We start from the raw sequence: 25,421 nt of genomic DNA, 5'->3' as shown, positions 1-25,421 counted from the left end.
TAATTTTACATGCTAAATTTCAACATCTCGTAATTTGGTATTCAGAGCTACAACTAAGATGCATGCTACAATCAAACAGCTGGTGCGTAATAAATACAGTACTTACAGTACAAACACTTTGTAGGCCACAACAAAAGACGAGAATGGCACATTCAACTTACTGGTAACGACTACATCTTGATTATGGAAACACACTGAAATGATTGCATACTGGCAAATGAGACCCAGATGTGTAAGAAAACAATAGGGAGGCACAGTTATCAATATCAGCTCAGTGTTAAATAAATAAGCTAAGAAAATATATATATTTTATTAACAAAGGGATGATTGTATTCCTCATTTAAAACACTTCCTTGTGGTCTGGCCAGTTTTAACCATTGTTGGACCGCAAGCGCATCCTAGAGGTCTGCCAAAAAATGTTTCTCAGCCGAGGTCTGTATTATTTGCAGCTGTACTCAGTTGCAATAAACCTTTCCACCACTTGTGGCAGTAATGACAATGTCAAACAAACAGAAGAAGTCTGGCGCAAAAGTTATATAAGTTTATTAAGCACAAAAAGTGGGTTGGCTGCGCATTCATTTGCACTTTAATTTTATTGGCAGCTTCGTAAAGTAAAATACATATTGTTGATTTATGTTATTTATTTTAGCACAACATGACTGTATTTGTCAGTTATTTATGAGTCCTTTCCTATGCAGTATATTTGGTTAGTACTTATTTTTCTAATCAACCTGAGTAGGCCTAAGGTTTTAAGTAGGTTAAATATAATTACTGAATATGAGTAAAATCAAGAGTAAGATTACTAATTCAGTGTTATAATTTGAATGGGCCCCAGTACTCCTCTGTAGTGAAACACTCGAGCCCCTTAGGTCAAACATTTTTAAGAACCTCTGTTCTAGATAATGTGTGTGATATGCTTTGTTTTGGTGTAAATTCAATCACTTTTAAACACAGTTTTTTGAGATGGTCTGCAATATGTTTAATTCTGGAGTCGTTTCTAGATCGCAAATGCAAGCACACCCCATTGTCCCCAAAGGTATCATTCATTTATCTTTTGAAAATGTACACTTTAAAAAAAATAATATATATATATATATTAAAGTTGTCACCACTCTTTGTTTTCCAGACAGGGTCGAAAATAAACTAACATAGATTCACCCGGTCACAACATTAGGTACATGTGTACACCTCTCGATCGATTCAGACCTGCATAAAAAAATTACTTTTTACCATCATTTACTGTATGTCTCTGCATGTCGCACGTTTGTGTCAGTGCTGTTATCGATTCCCAAGCACCCTAGTGGTTCTCTTTTTAAGAGACATTACTATAGCTGTAAAACTTGGATGTACTTTAGATTAGTTACCATACAGCTTGTGTGATACGTAGTGTAAACTTAGTATCGGGGGAGTTTACATCCACCAGTGATGTCACCCTGGAAGAAGATTCCAGTAACAATCTGTACTTTTTAGGTAAATTCCATGTCCAAGAGGATGAAGGCAGTGCTAGATAACAATGGCGCTCACACACTTGTTGTTGCCAGCTCTTTACACAATGACTGCATGCTGACACATTTTCATGAAATGCTTGTGTTCATTTGGGTGACTTTTCGGTCCAAAAGTGTTCTGCAAATATTATTAACAAGAACTAGAACATGGACGTGTATGGCTCCATGTTGGCGTTAGATCTACCATTGATTGCCCACCACGAGGCCTCAACATTCACATTACATGTACCAGTTGGGAGGGACAGTGCTATTTATACTACAGAATTTCAATGTTTGGGAGAACGTTGCTGCTGTTGTTTCCATGAAAATGCTGAAAATGGAGGGTAAAACTACAAAAAGGTCCATTTCGGGCTGTATATGTCATCGGTGGTTGTTTTTCTCTGTAGTTTTGGCTTAGAGGTCAAAGTGTCATGTGCATGTGTTTACTTTACTGTCTAAAGCCATTTAAAGTCTCATTTTCTTCTACTTTTCTCTTTAAAGCCTCGGAAGAACACTAATGGTCCCGTCAGCCACGTCCGGGTCCTCAGCCCCGTGATGAAGAGCAGCTCATCCTCCTCTTCCTCTTCGTCGTCGTCTTCGTCCAGCTCCTCGTCGGAGAAGAGAAAGTCGCGGAGGACGCACCGCCAGTCTGATTCGGTGTCCCCGGACAAGCAGGAGAAGGCCAACAGGATCATATCGGAGGCCATAGCGAAGGCTCGGCAGCGCGGGGAGAAGAACATCCCCAGGGTGATGAGCCCGGAGTGCTTTCCCAGCTCCTCGTCACACCACAGGAGCCGCCAGGAACATAAAGGGAACGGCAAAGCGCGGTCCAAAGAGAGGGCCTCCAGGAAGGCCTGCATCATACCTTCTTCCACGTCTAAGCAGAAGGCCAAGATCGGGTATGAGCTTCTCAACCTTCATCCAAACTATCCCTGTCAATTTTTGTACCGAATGGTGTGCAGTGGTGTTCCCATACTTTGGAAATGCCAAGCACACAAAAGCAATACATTTAAAGGTACCAACTAGGGATGGGTATTATGGCCTAAAATCTATATTGCAATATACAGTATATTGCAGCCTCCTGCAATAAAGATATTATCACCAGGTATTATTTGTTATATAAATGATTATAGAAACATTTCAAAATGGATTACAAAGGCTCCTAATTTGGTTGCTGACATATGCGGTAACATATGTCTATCAGTTGTACTATTTTCTCAAAACTATGATTAATCTATTTGCTAATTTACTGTTAATATCAGGTTATTTTCTGTTGTAACATGGTTCTATCTACGCTTCTGTTAAAATGCTTCTGCTCTATAGCTACTTTAAAATAGTTTTTAATCGATACCACACATTTAGATATCAATCCAATACCAAGTGACTACAGGGGCAGTATTATTCACACCAATACTCATATTTAGATTGATCATTAGATCATTAAATGATAACACTTTTAAAACACAGGATGTCGGTGTAACAATATCAATAAGATATTTCTTACTAATGGCTCTTATTGAAAATAGATTTTGCCCTTGAAGTACTCCTCTGTCAGAGGACTAATTTCCTGAATTTGTAAACAACAAAAACGACGAAATATTTTATGATAATAAAACACATTTGGATCTAACCACTGTCGTATCATCCTGATGTTTACAGCTCCACTAATGGACATTGGAGTATTACTTTCATGTACAGCTCCACTAATGGACATTGGAGTGTTACTTTCAAAGGCAAAATTAAAGTATTGCTAAAAACATAATTTTATATGGGACTTTATTGTATTATATGTATAGTACATGTTCCAAAAAGAAAAAAGCATAAAACACCACCAGAATTAGAGATATTACAAGTCAAAGTGATGAAGCTTAGTGTTACGCTCATGACTTGGTGTAACTAAACATTACCCTATAATATGAAGGCAATTGCATTTTATTGATATTTGAAATGTATTCAATGTTTATAAATGAATATTTAAATACATTAAATGTAAAAAAGGGAATAAATATTCAAAATAAGATCATTAAATGAAATGTAGTTTGGTTACGCCATCATGAGCGCAACACAAGGTTGTAAAAGTTTCAAATACACTTCTAAATAAGATGTCAAAAGCAAACTGAAATCAAATACACACAGCTTAAAGATTGATCAATACCTATTTAAATTTAGTAATACATAAATATGATGATTTATCAAAATATAAAAGAAATATACCTGAACAGAACGCTCATGATGGTTACACCAAAAAGTAACGCCATGAATCGCGTTTTTTCCAAGTTTTTGGGGCATTTTTATGCTATTTCCAAGCATCTCCTTTTTATTATTGTTGATTTTAAATGGTCAAACTAATGCATATTATACATGCATGCCCTAGTAAACAAAAAAAAAGTCATATTTATTTTGATTGTTACATTTTGAAGTACATTTGTGCAGGTGGGTGCGAATGTACCCATTACCAGAGCTGTACATCGATACTATATTTGGTATTGTTATTGTCCATATTCGTATACAACCGTCCACGTTTGTTTACATTCAAGAGCTCTATCTTGCAGTTGGCGGTTAGCATATCCTCTTACGATGTGTAGTGCAGCCTAGTTAGCTCGTCCTCGTCCTCCAGGGATTATACTTGTAAGAATTGTAGTTTGTTTGCTGCCGTGGCACTGTGAAGGAACGCTAGCAAGAATGCTACTGGGTGTTGAGGATGCGGTCGTTTGCTTGTCGCTGTCAAATTTGCGGGTCTTCAAAAAATAGTATTAAACGCTCTATTGTTGCCCAAATTTATATAATTGATGTCTTATATCGTGCAACCCTACCGACCCAGGGATAAGGCTTTTGGTATGGTTTGTAAATAGATGGAGTAACATTTGGCTGCGTACCTTCCTGCGACCAATAACATAGCAATAGTATGTCACGTGATTTGTTGTGGCGTGTCCTGCCTCACTCTTACCGTGTAAAAAAACATAAGTGTATCTGGTGTATTTCCGCCTTTTGTAGGTAGTAGTCATGGCAGAGGCGGCTCGGTTACCGGTGTGTCATCATCTACCTCACTTGTTTGATCCACTTTAGAGATAAGAGGCACTCAAGAAGTTGCAGCTTTGTATGATGTGATGAAGGAAAAGCCTTCGTCCTCATGGACGGGTTACCGCCTCTAAAGGACAGACAGCTTTGTAAAAATAGGGGGGAAAAGGATTTTTGCTACAATTATATATAATAAAGCCTGGTGCTCTGCCAACTATCCATCAGTCAGCGACGGACGTCGGAGCCGTAAGTTGCAGTTGTTTTGTTTTGATTCAGCAAACTGGCTAACCTAACATGGTGTTGCTGTTAAAAATGTGACTTTAATGTTAGCACTGTAGCTCACATAGCTATGCTAGTGTTGCTAATAGAGGTGGGACTCAAATCACATATATATAGATACGTGAGAACTGTAGTTTCCTGCCAAGTGATAAAATAAGTAAACGTCCATACTTGGCGAGCAGGCATCTAATTAAACTTTTGTGCCTTGTAAAACCAGGGAATGTCAGACATTTTGGCCCTAGCTGCCATAAACTTGTGGCTCAGAGATTGTGTTGTCTATCTACTCATTCATATCTGTGGCTGATAGATGTGCTGCAGCATTAGTACTGTGTGGTTATTATTGTCTCTCACATCATATTTATCTACATGCTAATTTCCTCTTATTAGTTGGTTACTCTCTGCTGTAACGCTTTTCCGGTTAGCCTTCTGTTGAAATGTACAAAGCATTTTTTTATTTTCTTGGTTAACCGATTCACATTCAAGCTGGTTTAGGGCCACGGCTAGCATAGCTTGTCCTTTTCCCCTTCCTCCCTCTTCCGTGTGTGTCCCTGCGCTAATCCAACTAACAAAACGTTAAAAGAATATTGGCTAATAGTTCTCCCTTGGTTAGTTAGAACCAATCCTAGAAATAAGCCTGGGCGATATGGCCTGAAAATTAAATTGCAGATTTTTTTCACAAAAAATTTGATTTCTGATTTTCCGATTTTTTTCTCTACTTTTTAAAGAAACCAATGAATACAACTCACAGATATAATTGAAAACAATTTTTGTTTTTATCTAATCAAAAACTAGATTGAAATGACACTATTTTTAATTAATGTGTGAATAATCAATATTTGGACATATGTCCATCGATTCACTATCATTCTAATCGTGATGAATCGATAATTTTTCTCACCTCTAGTTACGTACAGTTGTTTAATATCATTCCCTTATGTTATGTTGTGTGTTCACATGAGCATGTATAATGTACACTACCGTTCAAAAGTTTGGGGTCACCCAAACAATTTTGTGTTTGAACCTTCATTTCTAAGAACAAGAATAGACTGTCGAGTTTCAAATGAAAGTTCTCTTTTTCTGGCCATTTTAAGCGTTTAATTGACCCCACAAATGTGATGCTCCAGAAACTCAATCTGCTCAAAGGGAGGTCAGTTTTGTAGCTTCTGTAACGAGCTAAACTGTTTTCAGATGTGTGAACATGATTGCACAAGGGTTTTCTAATTATCAATTAGCCTTCTGAGCCAATGAGCAAACACATTGTACCATTAGAACACTGGAGTGATAGTTGCTGGAAATGGGCCTCTATACACCTATGTAGATATTGCACCAAAAACCAGACATTTGCAGCTAGAATAGTCATTTACCACATTAGCAATGTATAGAGTGTATTTCTTTAAAGTTAAGACTAGTTTAAAGTTATCTTCATTGAAAAGTACAGTGCTTTTCCTTCAAAAATAAGGACATTTCAATGTGACCCCAAACTTTTGAACGGTAGTGTATGTCAGGTATGTAGGTTGATTACATGGTGTTTTTATTCTGGTTTCTGGTTCTAGCAACTCAATGTTCCCAGTAGACTGTTCCAGGTGGTCCATAACATATTCCTAGGTTTGTATGTAAAGTAGTCTGTTCCATAGATATTTAGTTGCACTGTACAGTTGGAATTCTGGGCAAAATGGTGTATCCTCTGCACTGGAAACAAACATGTATAACTTCTGGCTAATGCTATCATGCCCGCCTGACTTGTTTACACTAAACTTCCCTTGTGATTTATTTCAACAATGTAGCTGTCATTCCTGTCTGTCCCAATTCCGCATTAACTTCGTTGTTGTCCTTATACTACGTTTTTTCCGCGTGATTTGTACGCTTGCGGCCTAACATTCTTGGCCTGTAATGAGTGTGAAAGGGTGGCTTTATCTTGCTGGGGTTCACATTGCGTCGGAACAGCGTCAACAGTGTTCTTTGGATTTTACGGCTCTCTGTTTGTGTCTGACTTTCTGCCATATTGCTTTGGTATTCCAACAATAGCAACCAATACAGTATGAATCATGGTGATCGTTTTTGGGTCATTTGATTACTGATGTCGTTTTATTAGAGTGGTCTCAACACATAAAGATGTAGAGCTGCTGTTTTAGATTCTGGTTTAGTCATGATCTACTTGCAGTTAGTGAGAGCTCAAAGGTCAGCTTTTTACGGCGTGCTGTGACCATAATGCAGGTTCAGGCTGTCGGCGGAGACACGGGAGCAAACAATAGCTGCATTCACACATGGGACACGGCGCTCGCTCGTATATGCAAGCCAGCGTAATCTGCCTCCCATCCCCCTGCTGGGCTGTTTAGAGGGCGATCGAATAGTTCTAGGCCACACCTCGCATCGCAACCATCACACCGTTCGTGTGAGAGCCGAGGCAGCTCATAAATGAACGAGTGTGTATGGTAATGTGCAGAATTTGGCGTCTGCCAAGAGTACTGTAGTTTATGTGGAGCTTTCGGTGTTAATTAACTACAGTGTAGAAGCCACGTCCTTAAATCATAAACACAGGGTTTAAATGTGTAATTCACTTTGAGGCAAAAATATGTGCTTGAATGTCCTCTAGCTCCTTTTTTTCTCTGTGACAACCCTGCAATCACCAAAAGCTTTCCATCAAATGCTTTACCAAACGTTCTGTTTTCTGTCACTCAAAAGGTGCCGTCCTTGTTGCGGGTTAATGAGCCGCATAACCCATTTCTACTCCGCGTAACCATGCTTGGCCTACATTAGGAAAAAGCCCTGGATCAGGATGCATGCAGCTTATAGTTCTCAAGCCTACTTGTGTAATAGGCATTGCATCATGTATTGCACCAAATCTTATCAGTGTTAATTTTGTTGACTACTACAACTAGAGATGTCAGATAATATCGGCCTGCCGATATTATCGGCCGATAAATGCTTTAAAATGTAATATCGGAAATTATCGATATCTGTTTCAAAAAGTAACATTTATGACTTTTTAAAACGCCGCTGTGTACACGGATGTAGGGAAATGTACAGAGCGCCAATAAACCTTAAAGGCGCTGCCTTTGCGTGCCAGCCCAATCACATAATATCTACGGCTTTTCACACGCAAGTGAATGCAAGGCATACTTGGTCAACAGCCATACAGGTCACACTGAGGGTGGCCGTATAAACAACTTTAACACTGTTACAAATATGCGCCACACTGTGAACCCACACCAAACAAGAATGACGAACACATTTCGGGAAAACATCCGCACCGTAACACAACAGAACAAATACCCAGAACCCCTTGCAGCACTAACTCTTCCGGGACGCTACAATATACACCCCCCACTACCCCCCCCCCCCCATCTCAACTCCGCCCACCCCCCAACCCCGCCCACCTAAACCTCCTCATGCCCTCTCAGGGAGAGCATGTCCCAAATTCCAAGCTGCTGTTTTGAGGCATATCAAAAAAAATAATGCACTTTGTGACTTCAATAATAAATATGGCAGTGCCATGTTGGCATTTTTTTCCATAACTTGAGTTGATTTATTTTGTAAAACCTTGTTACATTGTTTAATGCATCCAGCGGGGCATCACAACAAAATTAGGCATAATTATGTGTTAATTCCACGACTGTATATATCGGTATCGGTTGATATCGGAATCAGTAAGAGTTGGACAATACTGGAATATCGGATATCGTCAAAAAAGCCATTATCGGACATCTCTAACTACAACCTAGTTCCCCCCGCGAAAATAAGACGATAACTAATCAAAACAAAGGCACGTTGACTAAGATGATGACACAACTACCTGACATTTTTTGTCAATCAGATCTAATTTCAGCTTGTTCTGACGATATCCAATCACAGCTCGTTAACAGCGTACATATATAAAAGGGCTATTAAGGAGAGCCAATCAGATGCTTTTCCTTGTTAAATGACAATTTCTCAAAACTAAACTAAAAAAAAACAAAACTATGGATTTCACATGTTCCACATCGTTATTTGTGTATACCTGGAAAAGCGTGAAGAGGACACATTTCATTTTTGACGCTATACAAAGCCATCAGCAGTCGTGAAATCTGTACAACTGTAAGTTAAAGCTATTTCTGCCGTATTACTTCTTTACAGAAACGGTAGAAAATGGCTGGATGGATGAAAGCATGCATTGTAACACCGTTTCACAAAACACATACAGTACATACCTGCTTTGAAACAGGCGTAGCATAAAAAATTGAGAAAGTACCTATTTATTGCCATTGACCTGTGGAACAAATAGTCATGGTAAGGTCAAGGTAGATTTATTTATGTAGCACCATTTTAAAACAGACTACTGCCCCAAAGTGCTGTACAAATTAAAACAAGAAGGTACAAGATAAAACATTTTTTTAAATGATAATAATTATCAATATCACAATGAGTACAGAACATTGTATGTATTAAAACAATCTTAAAATGCATTAAATAGTGCAAAAAAACAGAAAGGTAAAAGAATCACAATAAGTACAGGGCATTCTATATATAGAACACAGTTAAAAATGGATAAAAAGAAAAACCTTAAAATGTCCATACATATGTCCAGCTCAAATAACTAACTCCATCTACTACTTTTGTGTTAAACAAATCCTTTGCAGCTTGTCTAAATAAAGATACTTTCAAATAAAATGTAAAAAAGCCCCTATCTTTTATCATTTATATTTTAGTCGACTACATTTACTGTCATTTTAGAAGGCTAAAATGTTGTGTAATTTCGTTAACCAAAACTGAATCAATTTAGATGACTAAAATTTGACAAAAACTATAATATATGATTATGATTAAAACTAAATGAAAAACTACTGTCTTATGTACAGGATACAGTATATTGTACACTATTCCACGGTGAATGAAGCCAAAGTGACGGTCCTTACGAGTGCCTCTCGCTGTGAGCTGACCGCAAGTTCAGCGGTGCAAAGCTCTTGGCGTTACCGTGTCAGCAGGAGTGTGCGATATGTTCCAATAAAGGCGTAAATATTCATTCATTGGCGCTTATCTTTCAGCGGTTTAGAAATGGTCCAGTCTTTGTATTTTTTTTGGTAAGAGCTACCGTAAATGATGAAGCACGGAGTGATAAGTCCCATTCCACTGAGCGCTACAGTTCAGTTCAACATGGTATGGTTATCAATCAATCAATAAATGTTTATTTATATAGCCCTAAATCACAAGTGTCTCAAAGGGCTGTACAAGCCACAACGACATCCTCGGTACAGAGCCCACATACGGGCAAGGAAAACTCACCCCAGTGGGACGTCAATGTGAATGACTATGAGAAACCTTGGAGAGGACCGCATATGTGGGTAACCCCCCCCCCCCCCTCTAGTGGAGACCGAAAGCAATGGATGTCGAGTGGGTCTGACATAATATTGTGAAAGTCCAACACATCAGCGAAAATCCAGTCCATGGTGGGGCCAGCAGGAACCATCCCGAGCGGAGACGGGTCAGCAGCGTAGAGATGTCCCCATCCGATGAACAGGCTAGCGGTCCACCCCGGAGCAGAGTAGAAAAGAAAAGAAAGTAAACGCCAGATCAACTGGTCTAAAAAGGGAGTCTATTTAAAGGCTAGAGTATACAAATGAGTTTTAAGATGAGACTTAAATGCTTCTACTGAGGTAGCATCTCTAACTTTTACCGGGAGGGCATTCCATAATATTGGAGCCCGAATAGAAAACGCTCTATAGCCCGCAGACTTTTTTTGGGCTCTGGGAATCACTAATAAGCCGGAGTTCTTTGAACGCAGATTTCTTCCCGGGACATATGGTACAATACAATCGGCAAGATAGGCAGGAGCTTGACCGTGTAGTATTTTATACGTAAGTAGTAAAACCTTAAAGTCGCATCTTAGGTGCACAGGAAGCCAGTGCAAGTGAGCCAGTATAGGCGTAATATGATCAAACTTTCTTGTTTTTGTCAAAAGTCTAGCAGCCGCATTTTGTACCATCTGTAATCTTTTAATGCTAGACATAGCATTATTGGTTATGGTTCCTGTCAAGTAAACCCTGTTCAGGCTTGTGTTTCCACTCTGGGCCGTTTATTGTAGTAATAGCACAGAGTAATAGCTTTATTAGCTACGTTAATTGTGTGATATCATACCAAAACAGCAAAGAAAACGTGTTTTTTTTTTACAAATCCAATGTAGAAGAAGGCCTCAACTTACGAGTACCTTAACTTACGATTCATTTGAGATATGAGAAGCTGTCTCTGGGTTTATTGTCAAGCATTAAATTGAAAGCATACCTTGAGTTATGAGCATTTTCGCCGTCCTCTGAAGTAGTATTTGTAACACGTTTGAGCAATAAAGAATTCATATACTGTAAGGATGTAACGATATGAACATTTCTTATCACGTTTCACAACCAAAATTATCACGGTTATTATTATCGCGGTATTGTTGAATTTGCTCTAAAAGGACTGGAATCATTTGATCAAGTATATTTTTTTTATTTTTTAATAATAAAAATAGACACGGTTAGAAAATCCACTATTTTGCATGTTTTGGATTTCTTATGCATCATTGATAGTGTTTTAGTCTTAGTATTTGATCTATTTTATTGCTAAGCTTTCATTGTTTTAAATAGTTTGTATTGTAGGACTTTAGGATTTATTTAAATGAAAAAGTGCATAACAAATAAAATCTATTATTATTACGTGCTTTCTATAAGTGGGCGTTGTGGCTTCCTACTCTGTTCAGCGGTCCTTGAACACACTGTAAAAACACCTCCGCATGGTATTCCTCGGAGTATAAAATGGCCACTCTGTTCTAGGAGAGCACAGCTTGTAAGTTCAATGTGCAAAATTAAATAGCTTAGTTGCTCAGACAACAATGTTTAAGTTGTTGCGCTTGTAGCATGAAAGCAAGACAACTTGAAGTACAAATAAATGACTACTAACACCGAACGACTCAAAATGGCGGTCACAACAAACCCCCACCTTTGGGAGAATCTCTTGACGGTCACTTAAAGGGACAGCTCCGAATTACTCACTCTTAACTGCATATCTGAATGCTAAACCAGAACAACCTTGTTATGCGCACAATCAAACAATGACAGTAAAGTCAAGTAAACAGGTGTGGTGAATTATGTCCTTAAAGCAACCGCTACAAAGTTTAGATTAGGGTATGTCGTTTATTAATGGGGAAGTATGTTAATGTCCCTTGTTTTCATGTTAGCATTCGAGCTAGCGAGCTGGCACCAGTCAGTCGGTGAGTTTGTCAAAAAGCAGTTACCAATCACGGTTTTTCTGTAGTTTTAATGTTCAATGGTAGTAAGAACCGTCAGGAGTTTTATAGCGATTATCGTTCATATCTTTAAAGGCCTACTGAAATAATTTTTTTTATTTAAACGGGAATAGCAGATCCATTCTATGTGTCATACTTGATCATTTCGCGATATTGCCATATTTTTGCTGAAAGGATTTAGTAGAGAAAATCGACGATAAAGTTCGCAAAAAAAAAAAGCCTTGCCTGTACCGGAAGTAGCGTGACATCACAGGAGGCAATAATCCTCACAATTTTCCTTTGTTTACAATGGAGCGAGAGAGATTCGGACCGAGAAAGTGACGATTACCCCATTAATTTGAGCGAGGATGAAAGATTCGTAGATGAGGAACGTTACAGTGAAGCACTAGAGAGGCAGTGATGGACGTATCTTTTTTCGCTCTGACCGTAACTTAGGTACAAGCTGGCTCATTGGATTCCACACTCTCTCCTTTTTCTATTGTGGATCACGGATTTGTATTTTAAACCACTTCGGATACTATATCCTCTTGAAAATGAGAGTCGAGCACGCGAAATGGACATTTAAAGTGACTTTTATCTCCACGACAATACATCAGTGACACACTTAGCTACTGAGCTAACGTGATAGCATCGTTCTCAAATGAAGATGGAAACAAAATAAATAAATCCCTGACTGGAAGGATAGACAGAAGATCAACAATACTATTAAACGATGGACATGTAACTACACGGTTAAAAATTCTCAGCCTGGTAAGGCTTAACAATGCTGTTGCTAACGACGCTAAGGCTAATTTAGCAACTTAGCAACTGGTGTTGTGCCTGAAACCTCACAGAACTATGATAAAAACATTAGCGCTCCACCTACGCCAGCCAGCCCTCATCTTTCCATCAACAGCCGTGCTCACCTGCATTCCAGCGATCGACGGCGCGACGAAGGACTTCATCCGTGGGTTTGGCGGCAAGCATCAGCTAGGCGTCTGCTAGTCCTTGTTGTGTTGCTGTAAGTATTGTACTTAGCCGCTAATACACCGATCGATCCCACCTACAACGTTCTTCTTTGCAGCCTCCATTGTTCATTAAACAAATTGCAAAAGATTCACCAACACAGATGTCCAGAATACTGTGGAATTTTGTCGAAGAAAACAAGAGGTTTCTGTATCGGGTTCGACGGGGTCCAACCACTTCCGTGGATTTTGTGACGTCACGCGCATAAATCATATCCAAAGGAGTTTTTCAACCGGAAGTGTGGCGGGAATTTTAAAATTGCACTTTATAAGTTAACCCGCCCGTATTGGCATGTTTCAATGTTAAGGTTTCATCATTGATATATAAACTATCAGACTGCGTGGTCGGTAGTAGTGGGTTTCAGTAGGCCTTTAAATCCCTAATGTATTTGTACACGTTCCTGCTTAGTTTACACAAAAAAATAACATACGTTTTAATTCATTTGATGCATTTGAGCGCCACTCAGAGAAGGACACAATCCTGCCCTCCAACCATTAGAACTAAAAAAAAAAAAATGCGCAGGAGTGGAAGCGGACGACCAAATCTGAGAAACAAACCATTAAAAATATGTCCTACCTACGGCGAATCAGCCCTGCCATCGCGTCGATCCACATCACAAGAAGCCGCAGCCAGACACCGTGGTATGCTGCGACACGCCCAAACAACCGACAATTATCCAATACCTTGACGAGCTGCAGATGCTGTTTGATATATTTTAGTTTTTGTATAGTCTTTACTCAACAGACTGATTGATCCAACATTTGGATCAATCAGACCTGCACATTACTTGTTGTATATCTTGACTTCCCTGGTCAATCACTTAAGTGTTGCCAGATGTGACAATAGCCATTGCCTTAATTTATTGTCTTAAGGGTTTGTTTTTCTTTTTAAAATGCATGTTGCATGTAAAAACTGTGGTGCTTTGGGAGGGCCGACAGAGCTTAACTACATTTCATATTATTTTAATGGGCGGAAGTGCTTTACGATATGAGTGTTTTAAGTCACAAACTCGGTCGTAGCATGAACCGTGCTCGTAAATTGGGGTGTCACTGTATCCCTGGAATCCCACGAGAGGTGGCGGTTCATCCTTTTCTCTAACATAAATTGATTGATCGAACTTCCCCCAGCAGAATCTTTCTGTTAAGAAATAGCTGTGCAGAAGGTTCAAATAAAGCTTCAATTTATAAGACCTTTAACGTTGGTGTGAGGAAATGAATGTCAACACAAGACAAAGGGGAGCAAGGAAGCGTATAGCATAACAGACCGACAATAAGTGTCATATTTTTTAAATATTCCTTCGAAATGTTATGCCATTGTTACGTCACGATGACGTCCGGCGGCGATGATTGAGTGGCAACAGTGCAGCTGCTTTTCTGTACTTGGCTCGAGCCTCCCTATAGTCTTTTGTGTGCATGTCCGGTCGCTAATGTAAGGGAGATAATGGAGGACAGCTGGCACAGATGATGACGAGCAGCCTTTGGGAGCAGAGTATTTTCTTGCTCATTTGCATGCATCAGCCAGAATCTCACCATCAAATATTAAAGCATCTCAGTGGAAGGTTTGCTCGACATCCTCAGTTCTTGGTGCTTAGACGCGCTTCGGCTCACTTCCTTGCCATTTGACACTACGGGAATAGAGTTTCAAAAACACCCGTCTGTGTCAATGACATGCTAGCGCCATGGCAACACTGTTTTCTTGTAGAAACATTCATTCTGTTCGAATGTAAATGTTTCCATGTAATAACGATGAGTGTTTTGGACGGTTTAACAATGTCAACATGCTATTTCGGTTGGTTCCTTATTCTCTTGTATTGCATACAATTGTTTGATCAAAACAAGGTCAATAATACACCATAACTTCACAAAAGCACAAACTTGTATTTGTTACTCATTGAAATCCTTTTTTCCTCCTGTGTCTAGGGCATTATTCCCTGAATTTGTAAACATTAACCAAAAAATGTTGATAGCATTCTAGTATCAATCATATGCTGATATTACCATTAGTGTCAATACCAGCAGTTTAAGGATAGAGCCGCCCTCCTCTTATGTGTTACGAACTGACCCTGACAATACAGTTGTTGTTATATTATCCTCTGTCTACACCAGGGGTCGGCAACCCAAAATGATGAAAGAGCCATACTGGACCAAAAATACAAAAAAACAGATCTGTTTATATAAGTGTTATAATGAAGGCAACATATGATGTAAGTGCCTATATTATCATTAGCCTACTATCAAAATGAATGTGTCGTCTGCTGACGCAAATCTTAGTTGACAGAAAATGTTAAAATGTAATATTTATTCTACACATTTTTACAACATTAGAAAACATTAGTAAAACAGGGGCTTCTCAGAGGGCGAGGACTCCTGGAAATTGCTGTATTAAATGACCAAAGGCATAGATGTGTGTGTTCAAGTTGAAGGAAACGGCAGGCTTTCTTCTAATATATTTATTACAATCTTTGCAAGATGGATAACATTTGCTTTGGTCTGGAACAACATGGCACACAAACAACTATCAGAAATGCAGCCAATATTACATACAGATAATGTGTCGTGAGACATGCAAATATAAATTAAATACACAGAGGACATAAATAAAGGAAATTAAATGAGCTCAAATATACTTACAAAAGAGGCATAATGATGCAATATGTACATACAGCTAGCCTAAATAGCATGTTAGCATCGACAAGCTTGCAGTCATGCACTGACTAAATAGGCCTGATTAGCACTCCGACAAGTCAATGACATCAACAAAGCTCACCTTTGTGCAATCACGCACAGCATAAAAGGTTTGGTGGACAAAGTGAGACAAAGAAGTAGTGGCATAAAACACCTCTTTCTGTGGCAGCGTCGGGAAAAGTTAGACATGTAAACAAACTGTTGCGTCACAGTCCAAACAACTGCGGTGAGTTCAAGGACCGCCGAAATTAGTGGGACAAAACGAAACTCGCCACATACTCTCATCAGTGAAGCATGATAAGAAACATTTTAAACAGTAGGCTTTCTAACAATTAGGAAGGTTTGTGTCATGTTTGTCCTGCAGAAGCCATATTAAAACAACAAATATATATATTTTTTCCCCCATCTTTTTTCTTTTTCACACATTTTTAAAAAAGCTCCAGGGAGCCACAAGGGCGGCGCTAAAGAGCCACATGCGGCTATACAGCCGTGGGTTGCCGACCTCCGGTTTGGACTCTTATTAGGCTTAATAACTGCTTACTTTCTGCTTACACGTCTTAAACTTTACTAAGCCCTTTCTACTTCTTTTGTTTCTAGCTAGCTTATCAGCTAGTTTAATGATTAGCCTGCCAGCTCCTTTTTCCTCTGTGTGTAACATGTTTAGCCTGGTCCTAAAACTTGATAATGATACTTGAATAATACTTTACGATTTTAAGAAATGCAATTTATTTGCTGTAATGGAGGTGATTATTATTTACTGAGGGGAGCTGCACCACACTGTGTATAGAGATGCATACTTAGTGGCTAGCCGGTCAGTCAGGGGGATAGTAAATAAATAGACTTAGACTTCCTTTTTATTGTCATTCAAATTTGAACTTTACAGTACAGATAAGAACGACATTCCGTTGCATAAGCTCATGGTAGTGCAGGATAAAAAAGCAATAAGGTGCAGATATAAATAAATAGATTACTGTACAGATAAATATATTGCACTTTTGCATATGCATCTACGTTTATGGATGTATGTTATAGTGTCTTTATATTCCAGCGAGTTAATCCATTTTTGGGGTGAATTGAGGGGATTATTATGATGCGTTCAAGAGTCTTACGGCCTGAGGGAAGAAGCTGTTACAGAACCTGGAGGTTCTGCTTCGGAGGCTGCGGAACCTCTTTCTAGAGTCCAGCAGTGAAAACAGTCCTTGGTGGGGGTGGGAGGAGTCTCTGCAGATTTTCTGAGCCCTGGTCAGGCAGCGGCTTTTTGCGATCTCCTGGATAGGAGAATGCAATATTAGCCAGAGGAGATCGGCAATGAAAGGCATTAATCGGCAATGGCGTTCGCATACTTTCTTTTGGCACGTCTCTGTGAAAACAAAAATATGAAGTTCAGGGTCACAGGTGAGCTGGAGGCTATCCTTGCCGACTTAGGGTAACGAGGAGGGGCACGACTTGGACTGGTTGCCAGTCAATCACAGGTTTATATAGAGCACTTTTATGAAACCATTTTTTTTAAGGGAGGGATCATTTCTCACTCTCTACTTGTTCTCAAAGTATATTTCCATCTCATGTATTCCCAGCTTTACTTTACAGGGACTGCTATGGTTTAATTATATTAGTGTAGCTGGAGAATTGTATGCAATCATTCGGTGCTTGCGACTAACATAACTTCATGTACAGTAGCTCACGGTCTTGGCAGTGTTTACATTTTTTGTGTATTTTTAAGATACTAGGCCTTTCGGACGACTTAAATTTTCCATACTGCCTACCTGGCTGGAGGATAACCTTGTGTGCATTTATCAGATGAGAGCATTGAGCCGCTCGTTCCCCTCCCCCCTTGCTTGCCGTTTTTTCCCCGCCCCTGATTATGAATTTCTCCCACCGTGCTCGAAGCTGTTGTTGAATGTTTCAATGTTTCCTGTGCGCTGGCCCGTTCCCAAATACGCTGATGCTACAAAGCTTGCAGACTAACGGGGGGAAATATTCACAAAATGGTGCTTGTGAGATTTAATTACATGATAGAAAATGGAGGTTTCATGTATATCCTATATTCCGCTGCATATACTGCACTTCCCTCCCTCACTTTTTCTCACGTTTTTTTTCCCTTACTTTATTTAGGGTTTCCTCTCTATTCTCTTGCAGGGTGTGTATGCCTCCTGTCAAATGTTGATTAATGGGCTCAAGCTCCGTAGTGTTGTCTTTTGTTTGTTGCATTAGATAAACAAAAGCCAAGCCAGCCTTCAAGAACGAGCACAACACGCACAGAAAATAGCCATCTTTTACACAGATCACCCTCAATTAGTTTAGTTAGGTATTATTAGGGGTTGAAAAAATGATTTTGGAATTAATCACGATTCTTAATCAATTAAAAAACAAAAATCAAAATGAAATTATTATTATTTTTTTCATCTTTCCTGTCCAGCCACTTAGGCAAATGGTAATGTTGATGTAGATGCCCATATCTGCTGTATAGATTTACTTAAGAAAAGAGAAATGTTGGCGACTTCTATTATTGCCTTATTTGTATTTGACTTTATTCAATTTTGGGGTAGAATGTTATTAAATGATAAATGGGTTATACTTGTATAGCGCTTTTCTACCTTCAAGGTACTCAAAGCGCTTTGACAGTATTTCCACATTCACCCATTCACACACACGTTCACACACTGATGGCGGGAGCTGCCATGCAAGGCGCTAACCAGCAGCCATCAGAGGCAAAGGGTGAAGTGTCTTGCCCAAGGACACAACAGACGTGACTAGGAAGGTAGAAGGTGGGAATTGAACCCCAGTAACCAGCAACACTCCGATTGCTGGCACAGCCATTCTACCAACTTCGTCACGCCGTCCCTATTAAACAAAACTTGTTTTCTTTTAAGTAATGTAAGCATTAATTAGAGCGGTTTGTCTATTTTATAGAGGAATGCAATTAGTCATAGAACTGGCACCCAATGTTATTAAAAATGATTGACTTTTAATCGAGAATCAATTTCTAATCGAATCATTACCCCCAATAATTGAACTGAATCGAATCGTGTGGTGCCCAAAGGCTCACAGCCCTAGTTATTATGGTCGCAATTTGTCAAATTAGCCTAATAGTTCGACTGAAACGTTTTATTTTTAAAGTTTTTATTTAATACCTATTCAGTATTTTTGGCCTTAATGCCACGTGTTTTCCTATTGGCTGGCTGGAATATGATAGCTGCAGTCAGTATGAAGAATTTAAACAATGGTGCAGGATTAAATATCGGACAGATAATTATCAGGTCTATATGAAGATTTATAACGTCATACTGACAGATAGAAATATGATTTGTTAAATTATGCTGTAGGTGGGTCCGGGTGAGCAAATCAAGCACTCCTTTATTCCTACCGTCTCCTACTTTTTTCTCGTAAACTTTCCCTCACTGTAAACAAGCATGGCGTAGATCATGTGGGGCTTCTTCACTGTTTCAGAGGAAGACACTTTGCCTGCTATTTGCACTCATTGTTCTGCAAATATTTTGCGAGGAGAGAAAAAAAAACATTGACCTTGAACACATCAAACATTATCAGCCCCCTGGATTGCCAGCATGGCTCGGACGGGATTTTGAAAGCCTAAAAAAACACCTATGCTGCTAAAGAAGCTGTCCCAAAGACTGCCGCAAAGAAAGGTGTACACAAACTCCAGTGAAATCTAAATTTAAAATATAACAGCTGTAAAGTGTTGGGAAACAGAACAATTTATTTGGAACATAACATTGTTTTTTATTATGAAGCTGCTGTGTCTCCCCTGAAATATTTTTTGTGCCTCTTTAAAAAAGAAAAAATACTCATCTGATGCGCTATATTTCTTAATAGTAATGTTTATTGGGGTTGTTTTTTCCATTGGACCTTTTAAAGGAAGTAAATCAGCGCCAACTGAAGAATCAATTTACTGTGTCAATGATTAGAAGAAGAATGCAGGTCGACAGGATGGACATACTTAGGTATGTTTAGTTTCTCTGCTTATGAAACTAAATAATTGTTCTAGCCTAAATTCCATGCTAGTTTAACGGCAGCCATATTTTTCAACAAATCTTGCTCAATTTTTGTTTTTTTACTTGATGTTTAAAACAACAAACTATTCCAAGCTTTTTTTTGTCATTTAAACCCTTTTTTGAATTAAAATCTTCACTAGCCAAAATAAAATATCTGCTGTGACTTCTGATTCCAAAGCAAGTTTCCCAATAGTTTGCTGGCAATCCATAATAATAATCAAATGAGGTGGAAATTGTCTAATAGGGATGTAACAATATGAAAATTGTATGTCATGGTTATTGTGACTAAAATGATTGCGGTTAAAATTATTATCACGGTATTGTTGAATGTGCCCAAAAACGACTTATACAAATGCACTGAAATCTTTTAACCAAGTTTTATTTTTATATCTTGTATTCATGCCAGCATTTAAGCTACCGGTACTTAGCAATTAGTACACTAGTTGCTTCTCTAGGGAAAAGGAGCAGAATCACTCAAATTTTCAACGTGTGGTAATTAATAAAGGATTTAGGATTATTACAATTGTAAACATTAATACTTACCATTAGGGGTGCGCAAAAATCGATTTAATTATTAACTTTTGGTTTTCCCTTTTTTGAAATATTGTATATACCGGTAATAAGCTTTGTATTTTTATGTCTTCCCAGTTGCTTTGTACATGGCTATCCTAAGTAACACTTGAATTGGGGTTGCTCTATTTCCTTTTGCACCTTTTCTGCATCAATATTTTAAATTAAACTAATAAACAATGCTGTAAAAAGCAGCATTAGTTCATTATTCAAGTTAATATGGTGATAATAAAATCAGAAAGCCATGACTTGAAACCGCAAGACAAATTTAAAAAACAAAATTAAAAGCACAGACTTATATAGCGCAGGGATTACAAACTATACTTTGGAGGCAGCCACCACAATTGACATACTTCTCACCAAAGTCAGAATTTCTCCGAAATTGTTGGTCCATAGCTAATAAAGATTTTTGGCAAAATGAGGGTAATACGTTGTTTTTTTGGTCGTTCTGTATTTTCTGACATGAATTGCGTCGGCGGGAGCATTTTAGAGAGCCTCCTGGTCACAACACTGCATAGATGTAGCGGCGAAGTGCAACAAATACGGCTGCAAAATTATTGTTTTGGTAACTTTATGTTTCGAACTAGGGCTGGGCGATATGGCCTTTTTTTAATATCGCAATATTTTCAGGCCATGTCACGATACACGATATATATCTCGATATTTTGCCTTAGCCTTGAATTAATACTTGATGCATATAATCACACCAGTATGACGATTCTATGTGTCTACATTAAAACATTCTTGTTCATACTGCATTAATATATGCTCATTTTAAACTTTCATGCAGAGAAGGAAATCACAACTAAGTCAAATGACCAAAACTGTATTTATTAAACAGTTATTAAGCAGTGGCACAAACCTTTTATGTCATTTCAAAACAGAAAGTGCAAGATTGTCAGAGACATTTTAAAACAAGCTATTAGTGCACTTTTGTGCATGATGTCACACAAGATATTTCAATAACTGTGAAATAAAAATGAGCAGCATAATAGTAAACCAAATAGTGTATGTCCTTCGCTATGTGGTAGGTTACTGCGGACGTTATCTCCTTCTGTTGTTGACTATTTTTTTCATACGGTGTTGATGTGGAAATGGTTGCCTCGGCATTTTGTTGGTGTGGCACCGAACGGAGATGTTGACATGCGGAGTTTCAAACACTCTTCATTCTCTAGCGGGTGACTTTTCAAATGATGCTACATATTAGCAGTAATGCTACTTTTTGTAGCAACGCTTTTGCCCCACACTTGACAAATTAGGGTTGTCTGTTCTACATCTTCGCGCTTGAAGCCAAACCACCGCCAGACGATGGACCCCCTGCTGTTTTTCTTGGGAATTAATTCTTCCTTCATTTGTTACCAGATTCCCACCTTCTTTCTCTCGTATTACCACTCGCACCACTGCTAACGTTATCCATGCCGCTCCGTGACGGCGTATGACAAGTATGTGACGTATGTAAGAAGGTGCACTTGTTTTATGTCTCTGTGAGAAGGAGAGACAACAAAGAGTGAGAAGAGCCTGTAGTGTAATGCACGCAGCTAAAAGCAACTGCGTGAGAACATATACTCGAATATCACGATATAGTCATTTTCTATATCGCACAGAGACAAACTCGCGATGTATCGAGTATATCGATATATCGCCCAGCCCTATTTCGAACTATATTTTGACTTATTATTTTGGGTTTTTTTTCATCAGGAAAACACAGAACAACTGAAATGCCATACTTCCAGGCACAGCACACGTCATTGGTGTCCAACATGGCGCCTGTTAAACGTTTAGTTGTCCATACTGTCTGTAGTCATGGCTCTGACCGTAGGTACGCGTACCACTGTTTGAGAATCACTGGTGTAGTGTATATGTCAGGACCGCAAGAAAGGGTTGCATGTTTTCACAACGTTTCACCCTTTTGTGTGGTCTCAGAAGTAGAAGAGTCAGTTTACACAGTCCAAGTCATATGAAAGACAATTACTGTAGTTTTATACGAAGGTCCTGAGTAGTCCTGGGTTCAATCCCGGGCTCGGGATCTTTCTGTGTGGAGTTTGCATGTTCCCCCCGTGACTGCGTGGGTTCCCTCCGGGTACTCCGGCTTCCTCCCACCTCCAAAAACATGCACCTGGGGATAGGTTGATTGGCAACACTAAATTGGCCCTAGTGTGTGAATGTGAGTGTGAATGTTGTCTGTCTATCTGTTTTAGCCCTGTGATGAGGTGGCAACTTGTCCAGGGTGTACACCGCCTTCCACCCGAATGCAGCTGAGATAGGCTCCATCACCCTCCGCTACCCCAAAAGGGACAAGCGGTAGAAAATGGATGTATTCAAGACAGTGCATGGTAGGCTGCATGGTGCCCCCAGCTGATGGTGTGATGTTTTATTGACTGCCACCTAGTTGGAACTGACAAACGTTAACTTCTGTTGATAACCACCCCAAAGACAACTCATACTAATGACCAAAGCCATATACTATTTCCATCTTGCTCCTTTGTTTTTAGCGTCCTTCTCCCATTCAACTGAAGCCATTACTCTTTCTGTGGAGGCTATATCGCCAAATGTAGTCGAGGAATGCTCTTTAAACAGAGGGTGGTCCTGTCTTATCGCCCCGAGGGGGTTGGAACACGCTAGATCAGCAGTACCAGGGCGCCACTCCAGTGCCAGTTCTCTGCCTGTAGCGCCTCTATTGACGATTTCACGGCCTCCGAATATCTCGTTTCACACTTCAGGTTTTCCTATGCGGAGATCAGCGTCGCTTTAGCCCCGTTGTCTCCTGGAATCTGCTGAGCAGCCGCCCGGCAATGTGACACGACGTATTACATCGCGGCAGACATATTTTGATTGGTCGCCCAATGCGGCCGCCTCGTAAGCTCGCCCTCTCGCTGGCCGTTTTGGATGTCACAGCCGGTCGACTTGGTGTCGCTCTGACTTGGCACATTTCTCAGCCCTCTCGGCGGACACGCGCTGGTGTCACCTTTTAACAGGATGTGATGTCACCAGCAACAGCGTTTCCAAACGCGCCTCTCAAGGGCACGTTGCGTGGCAACCGTAAAGTGTCATTGTCGGAGGATTTGTGAAATATAATATCATGAGCTAGGAGAGGAGGAGGCGTGGCCAACACTGCCCTTTATAGCACTGCACTGCTGTAGGAATCTGCTTTTTTCCCCCTCCTATACAGAATACATTAAAGTAGCATGGGTGTCTTCATCAGAGGCTCTTGTGTTTTGGCCTTGTGTTGGGTGATTCTCACAACCTTGGCGTGCCAGGTGCAGCCGCCAATGTGATAGCAAATTAGCCGTGTCAGCATTTTTTGCCCACTGGTTTGTTAGTGATGTTTTTTCTTTAAACACAAGCATGCTGCAAACTGCAGAAGATTAGGCGTGTCTACATTTTTGTACTGTTGTTGGGTCTTTGTTCTAGTTAAAATGTGGAGACACGGTGCAATTAACCTACACCATCCACCCCCACCATACCCATGCCAGAGGGGGTGGAATGTAATTTCTCTCCAATGTCTTTGTCTCTTACGTTTATAAGGTATCTCACGCTCTGAAATTGTCTACAAATGGAAAAATGCTTCATAGCGTGCAGTCCAATTTTTTTTTTGTCATGTTACAATGGCGGATGTTTTCTTTCATTTCTCAATCAACACGCAAATAATACAATTCAAGCATATGCAGGAAGATGGGTACTAATTACATTTTTTTCCGATCCAAATTAGGGTTGTTCATCCTCAGTGAAGGCCTAATTTGATATATGGCCCAAATAAATCTTTATAGAAAAAATTATATGACAGAAAACCCTCAATACAGGATGGTAGTTGTATTTTGGCTCGAATTGTTTGGGTTTATAACAAAAATACACATAAGACACATTTTAAAATGAATATGCTATGTTGCCATCATAAAAAAATGTATGTACCGTATTTTCCGGACTATAGAGCGCACCGGTATATAAGGTGCACCCACTAAATTTTAGAAGAAAAAATATTTTTACATATATTAGCCGCACCGGACTGTAAGCCACAGATATATACATTGTGAAATGAGTTATTTACACAAAGATTTTCTGAATGATTATTTACACACATTTCCAAACGGTGCCTGTATCACGGCAGTAAAACAGCGGTTCAAACAAAACAGAAGTCAACGTAATGGACCCACTAGCTGCAGAAGCTAGCTTTCCAATCATCTAAACAGACTCAATAACTCCACAGTGACGTTTTGGTAAATTCACGCAACTTAAGCAATACAAAAAGAATGTCAGTGTAAGTTAATAATGCTAACAAAGACACTCGTAAACATGTTAGCATATTGGCTAATGCAAACAACGCTAGCTTCATTACATTACAATAGCAAGTACAAATATGCATGAAAAAAATCCTACAGACATCACACACGGGACAATTTAGTAAGTAAGAATTGTTTTAGTTGTATTTGTAAAACTTACAAATGCTGCTAGAGTGATGAATGAAAAATCCATTTGAGTAGAACGCTATGGATGGCTAGAAGACCGAACGGCAATTCTATTTCCGGTTCTTAGCTCAGTCTAAACAAGGGGTCCCCAAACTATGGCCCGCGGGGCGGATCCGGACCCACAGCATCCAAAATCCGGCCCACGGGAAGTCCCAATTAAAAAAAAACATTTTTAATTTAATTTTTAATTTTTTTAATTTTTTTTTTCTAATCCATTTTCTACCGCTAGTTACTCTCGGTGTCTCCTAGCCGCTCAGGCAAATCATATTGTCTAAAAATAAATTTTCCCATCAATAATGTGACAACGTTAAATGTTGATGAACATCAATGTTAATTGATGTTAAATGACAAAATGGATTAACTCGCTGGAATATATATATATATATATATATATATATATATATATATATATATATATATATATATATATATATATATATATAATTTGTTGAAAGGACTAGTTGGTACAATCCCTGGGGACTCTGCATGGCAGGGGCGTCCTCCTCCCTGAGCCAGGCTATTAGGGCTGCAACTAACGATTAATTTGATAATCGATTAATCTGTCGATTATTACTTCAATTAATCGATTAATAATCGGATAAAAGAGACAAACTACATTTCTATCCTTTCCAGTATTTTATTGAAAAAAAACA

At 39.2% G+C, this 25,421-nt stretch overlaps 1 protein-coding gene across 9 annotated transcripts in view; it reads left to right on the top strand.

The window, feature by feature from the left end:
- chd9 (chromodomain helicase DNA binding protein 9) overlaps positions 1–25,421 on the top strand; it is a 198,463-nt gene that overhangs the window by 96,864 nt on the left and 76,178 nt on the right. For all 9 annotated transcript variants that reach the window (XM_062023759.1, XM_062023750.1, XM_062023742.1 and 6 more), the window contains one exon: positions 1,986–2,383. In XM_062023759.1, coding sequence (XP_061879743.1) covers positions 1,986–2,383 — 398 coding nt within the window. The remainder of the gene's footprint in view (positions 1–1,985; positions 2,384–25,421) is intronic.

The sequence above is a fragment of the Entelurus aequoreus genome, linkage group LG02 (assembly GCF_033978785.1).
Source record: "Entelurus aequoreus isolate RoL-2023_Sb linkage group LG02, RoL_Eaeq_v1.1, whole genome shotgun sequence".
Lineage (NCBI taxonomy): Eukaryota > Metazoa > Chordata > Actinopteri > Syngnathiformes > Syngnathidae > Entelurus > Entelurus aequoreus.
This window is presented reverse-complemented; position numbering and strand designations above follow the sequence as displayed.